Source organism: Oncorhynchus kisutch, linkage group LG9, assembly GCF_002021735.2.
Source record: "Oncorhynchus kisutch isolate 150728-3 linkage group LG9, Okis_V2, whole genome shotgun sequence".
Lineage (NCBI taxonomy): Eukaryota > Metazoa > Chordata > Actinopteri > Salmoniformes > Salmonidae > Oncorhynchus > Oncorhynchus kisutch.
In genome coordinates this window covers 4,867,189-4,880,249 of record NC_034182.2, presented here as the reverse complement: position 1 = coordinate 4,880,249, position 13,061 = coordinate 4,867,189, and the positions used below count along the sequence as shown (strand labels likewise).

At 40.5% G+C, this 13,061-nt stretch overlaps 2 protein-coding genes across 2 annotated transcripts; both read left to right on the top strand.

The window, feature by feature from the left end:
* Positions 1 to 221: 221 nt before the first annotated feature.
* On the top strand, positions 222 to 1,666 carry LOC109896625 (myogenic factor 6). Its single transcript, XM_031831355.1, has 3 exons — positions 222 to 775; positions 974 to 1,067; positions 1,165 to 1,666. Exons 1-3 carry the CDS (start codon positions 263 to 265, stop codon positions 1,272 to 1,274), a joined length of 717 nt encoding a protein of 238 aa, XP_031687215.1. The 5' UTR covers positions 222 to 262; the 3' UTR covers positions 1,275 to 1,666.
* A 5,062-nt stretch (positions 1,667 to 6,728) lies between these two features.
* On the top strand, positions 6,729 to 9,432 carry LOC109896624 (myogenic factor 5-like). Its single transcript, XM_020490908.2, has 3 exons — positions 6,729 to 7,295; positions 8,528 to 8,603; positions 8,939 to 9,432. Exons 1-3 carry the CDS (start codon positions 6,846 to 6,848, stop codon positions 9,124 to 9,126), a joined length of 714 nt encoding a protein of 237 aa, XP_020346497.2. The 5' UTR covers positions 6,729 to 6,845; the 3' UTR covers positions 9,127 to 9,432.
* The last annotated feature ends 3,629 nt before the right edge of the window (positions 9,433 to 13,061 follow it).

Genomic DNA, 13,061 nt, shown 5'->3' with positions numbered 1-13,061 from the left:
GATATTGAAAACACCTGTCATAAGTTTGAAGTGACGTTTTAACTTTCATTGAGAGGTGTTAACGCTTATTTATTTTCTACACAAACTCGCTTGGTAGTAAAAAAAACCATTGAGAAAAAAAAAGGTTGATGCACTGCGACAGCTAAGCGTTGGATAGAGTTTCACATTCTATATATAAGCCTGGTGACTTGTGTCACTGGGCTATTTAAATGCCATGCAGTGTCCCACTGTCAAAACATAGGCCGTGTGAGGGTACAACAGTATGGTGGAACTTTTTGAGACCAACACTTATTTCTTCAACGATCTGCGCTATCTCGAGGGAGATCATGGACCATTGCAGCACTTGGACATGGCGGGGGTGTCCCCTTTGTACCACGGGAATGACAGCCCGTTGTCACCTGGGGGGGATCCGTCCGAGACTGGATGTGACAGCAGTGGAGAGGAGCATGTCCTCGCACCCCCGGGTCTTCAGCCGCACTGCGAGGGACAGTGCCTCATCTGGGCTTGTAAGGTTTGTAAAAGAAAGTCTGCACCAACCGACAGGCGCAAAGCGGCCACTCTCAGGGAAAGAAGGCGGCTCAAGAAGATCAATGAAGCATTCGATGCGTTGAAGAAAAAGACCGTGCCCAATCCGAACCAGCGGCTGCCCAAAGTGGAGATTTTACGCAGCGCCATAAACTACATCGAGCAATTGCAGGACCTGCTGCATACACTGGATGAGCAAGAAAAAACGCCCCAAAATGGCTCATATAACTATAACGTGAAAGAACACCATGTAAGCTTCATTTGAGAAATATTTGCATCTGCATTTTTCATGTCACTTTATGCGTACAATAATTGGCTTTACACTTAAAGGGAAAATTGCCATAAAGAGAAATATCTTACTGTGCATTATACTTGTAGGCCTACTACTTTGTATAATAACACGTTTGTTAGTAGACACTTAAGCTAATACATGTGTGTGTACATGAAGGCGTCCAATAAGGAGTACCATTGGAAGAAGAACTGTCAAAACTGGCAGACCTCAGCTGATCATTCCAATGCACCAATGACGAATCAGAGAGAAGGTTGGAACCAATTATGAATAGTCAATTAGATCTAAATTGCTATTTTGCAACTCATCAACTGATTGTACATCTTATATATTTGATTTCTGTGTTTCAGGCTTTACGGAGTCTTCAGCGTCCACCAGCCTTCTTCGCCTATCATCAATCGTTGACAGTATATCAAGTGAAGAGAAACCGACTTGCAACGAAGAAGTCTCAGAAAAATAATGCTTAATTTATTGGATTTTTTGTAGCCTGTATAAGCGACGTCAGCATTTCATATTTCCATTGTCTATTTCGAAATTATTTTCACTTCTTTATTCATATGTTTTAGTTTCCATTTACTTATATTCATTTGTACAAATTAACGGGCATTTTGTAGTCACTGTTTTCTTTTAAATTGTATGAATGGTCAATATTATATTTCTAAAGTATGACAACAATGGAACTATAATCTTTTATTTCCAAATGGACATTTGATCATTGTAAATATTTTATAATATATTAACAAGTTAATTTATTTTACATATAAAAGGCTGTGTTTCTCAACCTCAAGAGATTCATTGTTGTATTTGAGTATTTCTATATGAACTGACCAACAAATAAATTGTAAGCATTGTATCTTACAAGGCATCTACACGTTTTGTTTTGTTCATCACTATCTATGCACTTCATTATTTATTTTAAATACTTGTCAGGTATTTTAAGAAGAATTCAGTTTTTACACATTTTGATATAATTACAAATGACATTTTATACACAATATATCCTTGACACATATAGTATAATATATTATCATGAAAACCATGCATTTAAAAAGACTTGACTCACTCCAAATACTATAGTTTAATGTATGTTTGTATGGGTACTTAAGGTAGGTCATACTGTGTTCAACCTCTTTGCAGATACGTTATTCTAATTATGTGACAAACTTTTAGCCATACCCTTCAGGTATCATAATGATATCCGAGGATATCCCTAATGTCCCCACTAACCCAATTGATCATGTGGAATTTGAATAGAGATGTGACACTGTACATGCAAGCATCAGCCACAAGTTCCCCCAGTATTCATGGTTATTAGAAGACCATTAAAAAAAGCCCTGAAATAGCCTGGGCTCCTTTCTTTGTTGCAGCTGGCAGAGATCTAGCCTGGTCCACTTCAGTAGCGTTACATTTACGTTTTAGTCATTTAGCAGACGCTCTTATCCAGAGCGAAATACAATTATTGTGCCCATTTTAGGATAGCGAGGTGATCGGGAAATAATGTATTTTTTAAATATATATATTATTAAATATTATTACTATTATTATCATTATTTTGTCACCTCTAAACTCAGATATGCTTTGACATGGAAACTTGGTCAGGAGGCAATGGTGCAGCCAGCTATTAGAGCCTAATTCATGATCACTTGTTTGATCATGCACGTTAGAACAACGTTTACACATAGTTTATACGGGACTCCCTGAATGTATGTTTGATATGATGATCTCTTTCTCCTATATGTGTTGACTTGGGGAGTCCTACTTGTTTATGATCCCACAGTGCATTGCTGTGCTGACCTAAGCCTGCATTACAGTGAGCACTGCTCCTCTCCCTCTCTGATCTCTGTGGCTGACACACTGACACTGCTGACCCCTGTGTGTCCAGCCTGGTGTCATAGACTAGTCGTAACATAATGTTAGCCACAACAAATTGGAATTTGTAACATATCATAAGAATTTTGAATTCAAAACATATTGTACGAATGGCAATTTGTAACATCTCATACGAAATGTAATTCGTAAAATATCATACGAATTGTAATTTGTAACATATAATAAGCTATGGATGATGAACATCCAGAAATTAATACATGTCATAACAAACGTAAAATATCATCCTAATTTCAACAAACCCCGGATTTTGTTGACTATGTTACATCCACCGCTGATTCCAGGTTGTTTTGTCTGCCTTTCCCTCAGCCCTCACACAAATGTAAGCATACACACACACACACACACACACACACACACACACCTCACATTGACTCATGACCCCAAGCACACACACAACTTATTAGTGACTCATCCAACAGTCATTTGAAAAAGAGGCCATAGTAGAGATACACTGGGGTCTCTGTGCTGTTGTTGTTTTTGTATTGCAGCTGAGTACATTCAAATTGATTAACCTAAGGTGTAAAAGGCTTTAGGGTAGGGTACGTTTTGGGTGATTTCTCAAAACAGCAGATTGCATATCCAACATACCAACATTTATCCAAAACACAATGTCAAAACACACAATTCTCCTATTTCTAGTGTGATTAAACATAGATTAAATGAGCACTTCAGTGATGCCTGATACAGTAAGTACTATCAAAGGATATAGGGCCTGTACTTCAAAGTCCCTTCACATCTTTCCTTTGACTTCTGACTCTCTCACTGAACCAAACTGAAAGTAGATAGCTCCAACAGTAATGTTGTTTTAATGGGATCGAAGCAGCTTTCTCACAATGAGTTTGTGAGCCTGTTTCCCAGTGTCCATGAGAATTGTCCAGCGTCATCCTTCCAAATGAGTTCTAAGGCTCTCCTAGACCCCCCCCCCCTAAATGACTTTGTCAATCTACTGTTTGTTTTTGGATAATATCATTGATATGTTTGACCAAAATCTACCACCTGCTCAACATTGAAACCTAAACCTTGGGAAAATAGCAATTACCACCTTTATGTTGAGAGGGACGTAATTTCATTGGGACCTGTTATTTTAAGATTTAGATGCAAATTGATCAGTCTGGGGTTTAATAGATGTGATTCTTATACTAATGTCTATGATTACTGTCTTATTTATGTATAATACAGTCTTTATAAGTTAGGTGTTAGAGATTCAATTGTTTAATCCTCTCTCTGGGTGTTTGAAATGGAGGATAAGTGCAGTATGATGTATTATCACCATTTGACTTGTTAGTAGACAACATCGGCCTGCAATTTTACAGAGATTTCCTTGTCACTTATGATGCGATCGAAATGGATTTTGCTGTGGAGGATGTGTTTAAAAAGTCAAGGCCGATGAAAGGGGAGATTTTATAGGGGAGGATCAGCCTTTGGGAGAAATGCCTTGATTTTTCTGGCTTTACTAGAATATCCTGCTACGAAATGATTCCCTGCAACATTGTAGTTGGCAGCACACTGCAGCTCCCTGCCAGACAAGTGGTGTTGCCAATCAAAAACCCTCATCATGTGATATGATCTAATGCACTCACTAAAGTAACTGTCCAGTGAAAGTCTCACTTTTAAAAGTTCATATTCTGTTAACTCATACCCAAATAATCTTACTCATACCCGAATAATCTTGTTGACTCATCCAATTCTCGCATTTGTGGCTAAAGCCTAAATTATACACAAAAAAAACACTTCAAAAACCCCACCTCAAACTTCTATCTCAAACAGACCATTTAAAAAATGCTTGCTATTTCCTCATAGAGTATGATGTCATATTCCTGAGGAGGATGAGCTGGCCAATCAGTGGTCTAAAGGAGGATGAGCTGGCCAATCAGCGGTCTACCGCACATTACTATTTTTAATGCTTGCATGAATATTTTTAATGACCAGGTATATGCCCACAACATTCTGTTGCTGAGGTACACCCACACAATTCCAACATGTTAAAGATGCTTTTAAACATACATAATTACACTTTTTGGAAGGAAAACTATTTCACTCATATTGTAACTAACTGTTGGTCATATTTCATAGAAATCTGGAAACACTAGAAAGTTACTTTAAGAAATGGGCTGCCCCCCATTTATAAAAACAAACATTAGTTAACTGGAAAAGTGAAATACTATACAAGAAGGATTATAATGTGTCACAAGTGTGATTTCAATTATTGTATCAGTCTGAAACATGTTGTTCATCAGACAAAATTGAGATGATTTGTCACCATACTCTACATCTTTCAGAAATATAACAAAAATACGTTTCCATCTATGGCATATAGAATCTGTGGTAAATAAACCTTTATGGAACATTTGATATATAACACCTATGGAGATCGGTTAGGAAGGCCACAACATCACATGAAATCAATGTTTAAGCAGTTTAGAAGAAATACGGGTTTCACACGTGAGGGAAAAGGGACATTAAATCCCAGCTAATGCCCTACACTTAACTCTGCCTCTGACCCCTGACAACAACTCCGGAATAGAGGCGATAAAAAACAAACCCCCTAGTTCCCAAGAGACACCACTAGCGCTTCAGATCACAGAGTCGGAATGAGTGTGTACAACGTCTGGAGCAGCGCATAGGCTTCTGCTAGATGTATCGCCACTAACACCATATGCTGGTGCAATCGTATCCTATAGGCTCAATTAGCTGTCGGTTGTTGCCAGGTTTTCTCCTTGTCCATATTGTTGGGGTTGTTCACAGTCAATATAGCCTTTGATCTCATCGGCAGCATCGAGGGCCAGGCTCATGCCAATGTCTTCTTCAGCTGTGCCCAATACAAACTCGGACGGCAATTCCGTGGCAGGTACTCGGGTGTTTTCTTAGGTGTGCGCGGTTCCCAGAGATAGAGGAGGACAAACGTTTTGACACGTTGTGAGAAATATCCACATTGTATCCTTGTAGGGTGTCAACAAACACAAAGCTCGAATAATTACTCCGACGACTGAAACAGGCAGCTCATCATGGCTATTCATCAGTGTTTGTTCTAGCTAGTCTCTCATGCTTAATTAGGCTATGCACATGTGGTTCGGGCGCCAGCGGCCTCTTTCGAGATGCAGTTTAAATAATGAATATAGCATGCCTATTAACATGTATTACAAGACGAATGTTTTAAAAATGAACACAATTGTAATGCCAGATTTCTAATTTTATTGAGTAAAATTTATCAAGGATGGAATGCGATACAGGTATTTTAAGAGGGGCCTCAACTATACATTATTAGACATTATGAGACCTTTCTAGGTGCAACAATTATATGTACATATTTAAATGAATAGGCCGATCTGTTTTGAATATAATTTGACATAATTAGGTTTTAATTATAGTGTATGTTTGGCTATGACAGTAAGCTTGCAAATTATTCACGAATTGAAGCCCTCGTGTTAATTGCTCAATTACCTATTTTAATGAGATTTAACAAACACAGACACCCCGTGTATGACACCTTCAATGATGAGTTAGGACCGGTTAGAGGAGTTACCGCTGCAATGTGAATGAGGCTCTGATGCTGCAATGTGAATGATTTGAAATGTTACACCTCCCTTTGCAGCTGGGCTGCATCTGTAACGCTGCTATTTGTCTCAAGCATAAAATTGGCCTGCGAACTCTTGTACATGGTTCACCTCGTTGCTATTGGTCAGTTTTAGAAAACAAAACTAATCTCCATTATTATCACTCATATGTGTAAGATTTTGAGTGTTGGCCTATTGCAATATTAGTAGTGTATATATTAAAAAATTGGTATAGACATTTTTTATTTTACTCAGAATAGGTCTGTTTCTTACAGAAAAGGTTAAGGTAGTGGTGTAATGAGTGAGAAAACACCAGGGAGTGCAGATTTGGGGAACTCTGCAGGGTACTGGGGGTGAGGGAGCGGGTGGGGCGGAGAGCTGAGCTAACCCCAGTCTCCCTGGGCCAATGGGGCATGGTAATTAGATCTGGCCAATGTGGGCCTTGGGCTCTGGACTGGGGGCATATAAGGGGGGCCCCATGGCAGCAGCCCCCTCATATCACTCAGAGGTCTCCTCTCTCACCCCACTGCTCTCCCAAAGCAGAGAGTTATTTCCTTCCTTTCTTCAACCACAACAACAGCCCAGCCATGGATGTCTTCTCCCCATCCCAGGTCTTCTATGACAGCGCCTGTGCCTCCTCGCCAGAGGACCTGGACTTCGGCCCCGGGGAACTGGACGGCTCAGAGGAGGACGAGCACGTCCGGGTCCCTGGGACTCCTCACCAGGCGGGTCACTGCCTTCAGTGGGCCTGCAAGGCCTGCAAGCGTAAGTCCAGCACAGTGGACCGGCGGCGGGCTGCCACCATGAGGGAACGACGCCGGCTGAAAAAGGTGAACCACGGCTTCGAGGCTCTGAGGCGCTGCACCTCAGCCAACCCCAGCCAGAGGCTGCCTAAGGTGGAGATCCTGCGCAACGCCATCCAGTACATCGAGAGCCTCCAGGAGCTGCTCCATGAGCATGTGGAGAACTACTACGGCCTTCCTGGGGAGAGCAGCTCAGAACCTGGGAGCCCCTCGTCCAGCTGCTCCGACAGCATGGTGAGACTGAGACCAGACACACACGGACTCATATACAGCTTCTCTCACTGTCTCCTCATCTCTGTGCAGCACACAGAGGTTTTTTCAGGTCCTGCTAGTTCAGTGTCTGCTGAAACGCTTTCCCTCATTGGACTAATTCAGAGTACTCTATTTGCATGATGGATCACATTCCTGTTAGCCTCTGTCTTGTTGCATCTCCCAAGATCTTGAGTTAAAAAGCTTTTGTTTGGGACTCTAGCTTAGTAGCTTAATTTCCGATGTCTCTGAGCATGCATATTGTAATAATTTGATATTACAATGCCATATCTAATTTGCATTTAGAGTATCTCCCTGGATCTGAAGGGGAATAGGCTCACTTGAAATGTAGAATATTTATTGAATAGACTTGCACTGATTGTGCTGTTGGGGGATCTCAATTACAATGTTCCCTTGTTGCATTTCATCTTCTTTGGCTGCATCATTAATGCAAACATCTCTTTTGCAGTGTTATATATGCATGATGCTTTATATTTCACCTGGACATGCTATCCTTTCTTTTTATTGGTGTGTTTGGTGCATGTACATTACCCCAGTGCATGATACTTTCTCAGTTGGCCAGTCAAGATTAGAATCAGCTCTACAAAACAGTGGTTAGAAGGTGATGCGATGCTAAATAATAGAATGGATCTTTATGATGGCGGATGGAGTAATGGCTTTCCCACCATTGTACATGTTATAGCCTAATAAACCCTGCTAAATCCACCTTACTGAAGTCTGGCAGGAAAGACTGTGCTCTTCTGCATTCCATCCTGACTGCATGTTCTCCTCCGCTGCCAGGATTTTCTGCAGATTTACTGGGAGAAAGTGTCATCTTGCACAAACTGGTGTTGCTTCCACTGATACAATCGATTCGCCACGGCTAGAGCCCGGGCAGATCATGGGAGTAGCATGCAACTTTGGCCCTGAGGTGGCTGTGAAATAAAGAACCCTAGCCAGACAGGCAGGAACACTGTGGATTTATCAGTCTGGCAAGCTGACCAAGGATTACATTATGTACCCATATTTTAGTCTTATTTCGTATATGTATGTTCTCATCTTAGTAGATTTCTTTGTTGTGCACCATTTACAAACCTCAGTTGAGGAAAATGCACTCGACACTTCAAAATGTCTGAAACGTAGAAAGGTGAATAGTGTCACATGCTTTGTCATGACTGCTGTGCTAACGTCAGTTTGCTCTGTTTGTTTCCTTGTAGGTTGACTGTAACATTCCTGTTGTGTGGCCTCAGATGAACACAAGCTATGGCAACAACTACAGCTATACTAAGAATGGTAAGACAAATGGATGAATATGTTTTTTTGTTTGTTATGTCATGTAAACGTATAGACATAGTCTAATGAATACATGTAATGGGCTTATGTAAGGCTGTGGTCTGTGTATGTTGAGTATTGTAAAACTTGCCAGGTTTACTTTCATTTGTTTTGATTCGTACTACAAAGACACAAATGGTGTTACAAGTTATGTGAATAATTTTGCCTTTCCATTTAAGTTCACCATAACCATAAATTGACTCAATGAGACATGGTAGTAAACTGATCTCATCCATAAGATGAGCTATCTTCATTGTCTTGACTGACCTTGTCCTTCCCCTGTTTGTCCTGTCTAGTGAGCTCTGGAGAGAGAGGTGCCTCCAGCCTGGCCTGCCTGTCTAGCATAGTAGATCGCCTCTCCTCGGTGGATGCCAGTGCCCCAGCAGGGCTCAGAGATATGCTTACCTTCTCGCCCTCCAGCACCGACTCCCAGCCTTGCACTCCAGAAAGCCCCGGGACCAGACCTGTGTACCACGTATTGTGAAAATGACCTGCATTAGAATATAAATAAACTGATGGCCCTGATCTTTAACCGCATACCACTTTGACTTCCTATTTCGGTGATGGCTAAGATCGATCAACACCTGCCAACTTTTGTATTGTAAATAAGATTGTAAATATGTACTGTAAATGTTCATTTATTTTAAACAATATAAATACCAACTGTGACATATTTAATTGATCCTTTTCATGTGTCTGTCCTAATATAGGCCTATGCATCATTGAAACAAGTTGTAGCTTCACGTTTCTCATGATCAATAAACGTTTCAATAATTCTAGAGTTCCCATATCTGTTGGTGTAAATGCTGTTTATTCTATCAAATAGAGTGAGTACCAAAGAGAGAGTAGCTTGCATTCCATTCCTGGTCATAGTGTTGGTGTGGTGGGTGGAGATGGGAAGGGGAGGAGAGAGGGTTTGTGTACCTGTTTTTTCTTTAGGAACAGATGTTTCTCATTGTTAACACCCCTAACTACACCCTAAACACTATGGTTTTGAACAAATGGCCTGAACGTAACACTTGAAATTGTGTGTAAGGGAGGGGAAGGGGTTACTAGTATCATATGTTGCGTGTCATCAAAGCCTATAGCTCATAAAATCAAAGCGTTGCAGTCTTTTTCCTGTTGTATTGTGACCCCATTAGGCTAAAAGGATTTCCCTCACATTTATAGCACATTTATAATAGAAGAAGACAGTAAAATCAAACGTTTTTTTGACTTGGGTTTGAGAGAAACCAACAGGTGATGAAGCTCCTGTATCACTTGCCCTATGGCAGCACAGCACACAGTCACGACCATGTGAAAACATAGAAACCTGTCTCGTCATGACACAACCTTCGAGAGACACTTAAGTCTTCATATTTATGACAAGCACCTTCCTGTTGTGACACCAGAGGGAGAGACTCAGTGGCGAGTGGGTTAGTAGTTAAACACTGGCTCTGCCTCTGTGGCACGAAGCTAGATGGCTCTGTGGCATAGCAGGCATACCAGCGAGGGCTTCTATTTCAGTAAGCCACACCGTTGGCTACGAAGCTCCCTGCGCATTGAAGAAATTTTCCATGGCTGAACCTTGGATATATTCATAAATCACTCATGCACTAGGCATGTGACATCATGAGATGACAAGATATATAATATTTTTTCCACATCAACAGATAGTTTGACCCAAGGTTACAAACGGGCGGAATTTGCACCGAGTACCTTATTTTTAGGATATCACTCATCTATTTCAATTTGATTCATCTTCCAACCTGGACAATGTAAGGACTAAACGTAGCCTGACACTAATCACTCTAATGTGAAGTACTCTGGCATTTCTCACAATAGCCAAAGCCATTATTTGCAATACTGAGTATACACTATTACCACAAGAGGGAGGTATTTCTAATACTTGACTCTGAGATGTCACTTTTCATGCTCTCATGACTCCACAGCTTTTTCAAATTGCTTATCTAATAAGTAGGTTGTGATATTGTTTGCGTCATATTCCAGTTAAACAATAACTACCTGACAATTTGATACAGATGTAGGATCTTAATTTTAGCCAGTTTACTACACCAGGAAAATTATTCTGCAGCATATAATTAATATAATTAATTTTATAATTAATGGACATTTTGTAAGGGTTGATACATTTTTCGTAAGGGAAAATCAAGTCTGGAATTTCATGGTGGAAATGACAAAACTTCAGAAGCCTTTTTTAAACCTCAAATACACTACACATTTTACATTTCCTGGATTGCAGGAAAGCTCTCCAGCAACAGGGTGATCAAATTAAGATCCTACATCTGTAGGTTTTTGACAGACATTGGGCTCTTCTAACGGGACAGGTTGGAATGAAAGGAAGACAGTTAACAATTCAATTGCTCTGTAGGCTACATCAAAACTCCAAAATCCACGTGCTCAAGTGGAGCTAATGTCGTCCTCATGTTCACTGCAAATCCCTCCTTCAAATTATGAGGAGGCTATGAGGAGGTTAGCTAGCTGACAGACTCTTACATTAAACATATTTAACCACATTAAGTGATTTATAATCACATCAATTCCATACAATTCAAACACTTTTGTCATTATGAAGGCTAACTATTTGTCACGCCCTGACCTTAGAGAGCCTGTTTATGTCTCTATTTGTTTTGGTGAGGGTGTGATTTGGGTGGGCATGCTATGTTATTTTTTCTATGTTTTTGTATTTCTACGTTTTGACCGGGTATGGTTCTCAATCAGGGACAGCTGTCTATCGTTGTCTCTGATTGGGAATCATACTTAGGCAGCCTTTCCCTTCTGTCATTGTGGGAAGGTGTCTTTGTTAGGGGCACTATAGCCTTGGTAAGAATCGTGGTTGTTATTTCTTGTTTTGTTGATGACATTTTTACAAATAAATAAAAAATTACGCTCGCTGCGCTTTGGTCTTCCTTGAACGACCGCCGTGACACTATTGCCCTTTCATTGAGGACATACCTTTGAGTGCGTAATCTAGACACCATGTTGATTTATCCCACTGGGCACAGATGTCTATTCTACGTTGCTTAACCAACGTTGATTCATCCAGTGTGGGCCCAGTGGGATTTTAGGCTATAGCTAGTAAATAATAGTGTATATACCCCTCAAATTCAAATCTGGACCTCAAACCATAAAGTCCCCTCTAATCTGGGACTGATTTAAACCTGGGACACCAGAGGGATATACCACAAAGCAGGATCAATGAGTTAGCAAGCTAACTTGCCTAAATGAAAAATGTGTATTTATTTTGTTTTGTTGGGTCTATACAATTCTATTAGCCTGGCTGACGCGCGACCCACGTGACTACACAGTGAGGTGTGACTGGAAGACCTCCAGACCTGGTGCCAGACAGACTACTATACAAAAGGCTTCAGTCGAATCTTCCATGCTTTTCCTCTGTATAGTAGACTGTATCATCAGTTAACATAACCTTTGTAGTCTACCCTTTCCTTCTTCCTTTGCTTCCATGTGGAATCATATGAAGTATTGTTTTATCACCTGCTTCCAAATGTCTGTGGTACAAAAGCAATGTTTTCTACCTCTAGGTTGCCATGGCAGACCAACAGGGTATCACATCAAATCACATCAAATCACAGGGTATCACATCACATCACATGCATGCAATGCACCCACCCTACAGAGTAAAGTCTGGCATCCCCCCCACCCACCCCTGCATCTGGAAGTCTGTTGTCACAGAGACAGAGAAGATGTGATTTCACCTGGATATAAAGTAAGTGTTGTGTTCCAGCATTACACAGAAACACATCAATTCACACCAGCCATATAAGTGTGAATTTCTTACAGTGTTATACAGTGAATACATATGCCAGATATACTGTTCTAAATTTGCGTTAGACTCATCAGATCATTCAGTTGAATTTAAAGGTTGTGATCATGGAAATGACTTGTAGCCAGGATGCATATGTCCACAAAGATGAGATTAGATGCATATAATGCAATGTCATTCCTGAGGGCTCAAATGTCAGTAACCACGACATGGCCCAGTCTCTGTAGCTTGTGCACAAGCCCTCTAGACTATATGAAGGTATCTGTAGCGTGTAGCCTACTGATTTATTAATTCAAGCTGAGATCTATTCGTTTTACAAAATAAGAATGACAGATATTAACATATTTCACTGATCTCTCATCAGTGATGCCTAATTACGAGTTTGCGTTTCCATCCTCACTACTCAGTTCATTAGCCCTGTGGAATGAGAAAAGAGGTGATTAAATGGATAGATGGATTGCGAGGATGAGTCGCTGTTTATGAATTAGACATTCCCGATGGAAATATTCCTTTGATTCTATCTGAGGGGAATATATTTAAGAAATAAGGCCCGAGGAGGTGTGGTATATGGGCAATATACCACGGTTTGTCTAGTTGGTTCCCTTTGACAAACACAATAGTAGGCCGATACACAC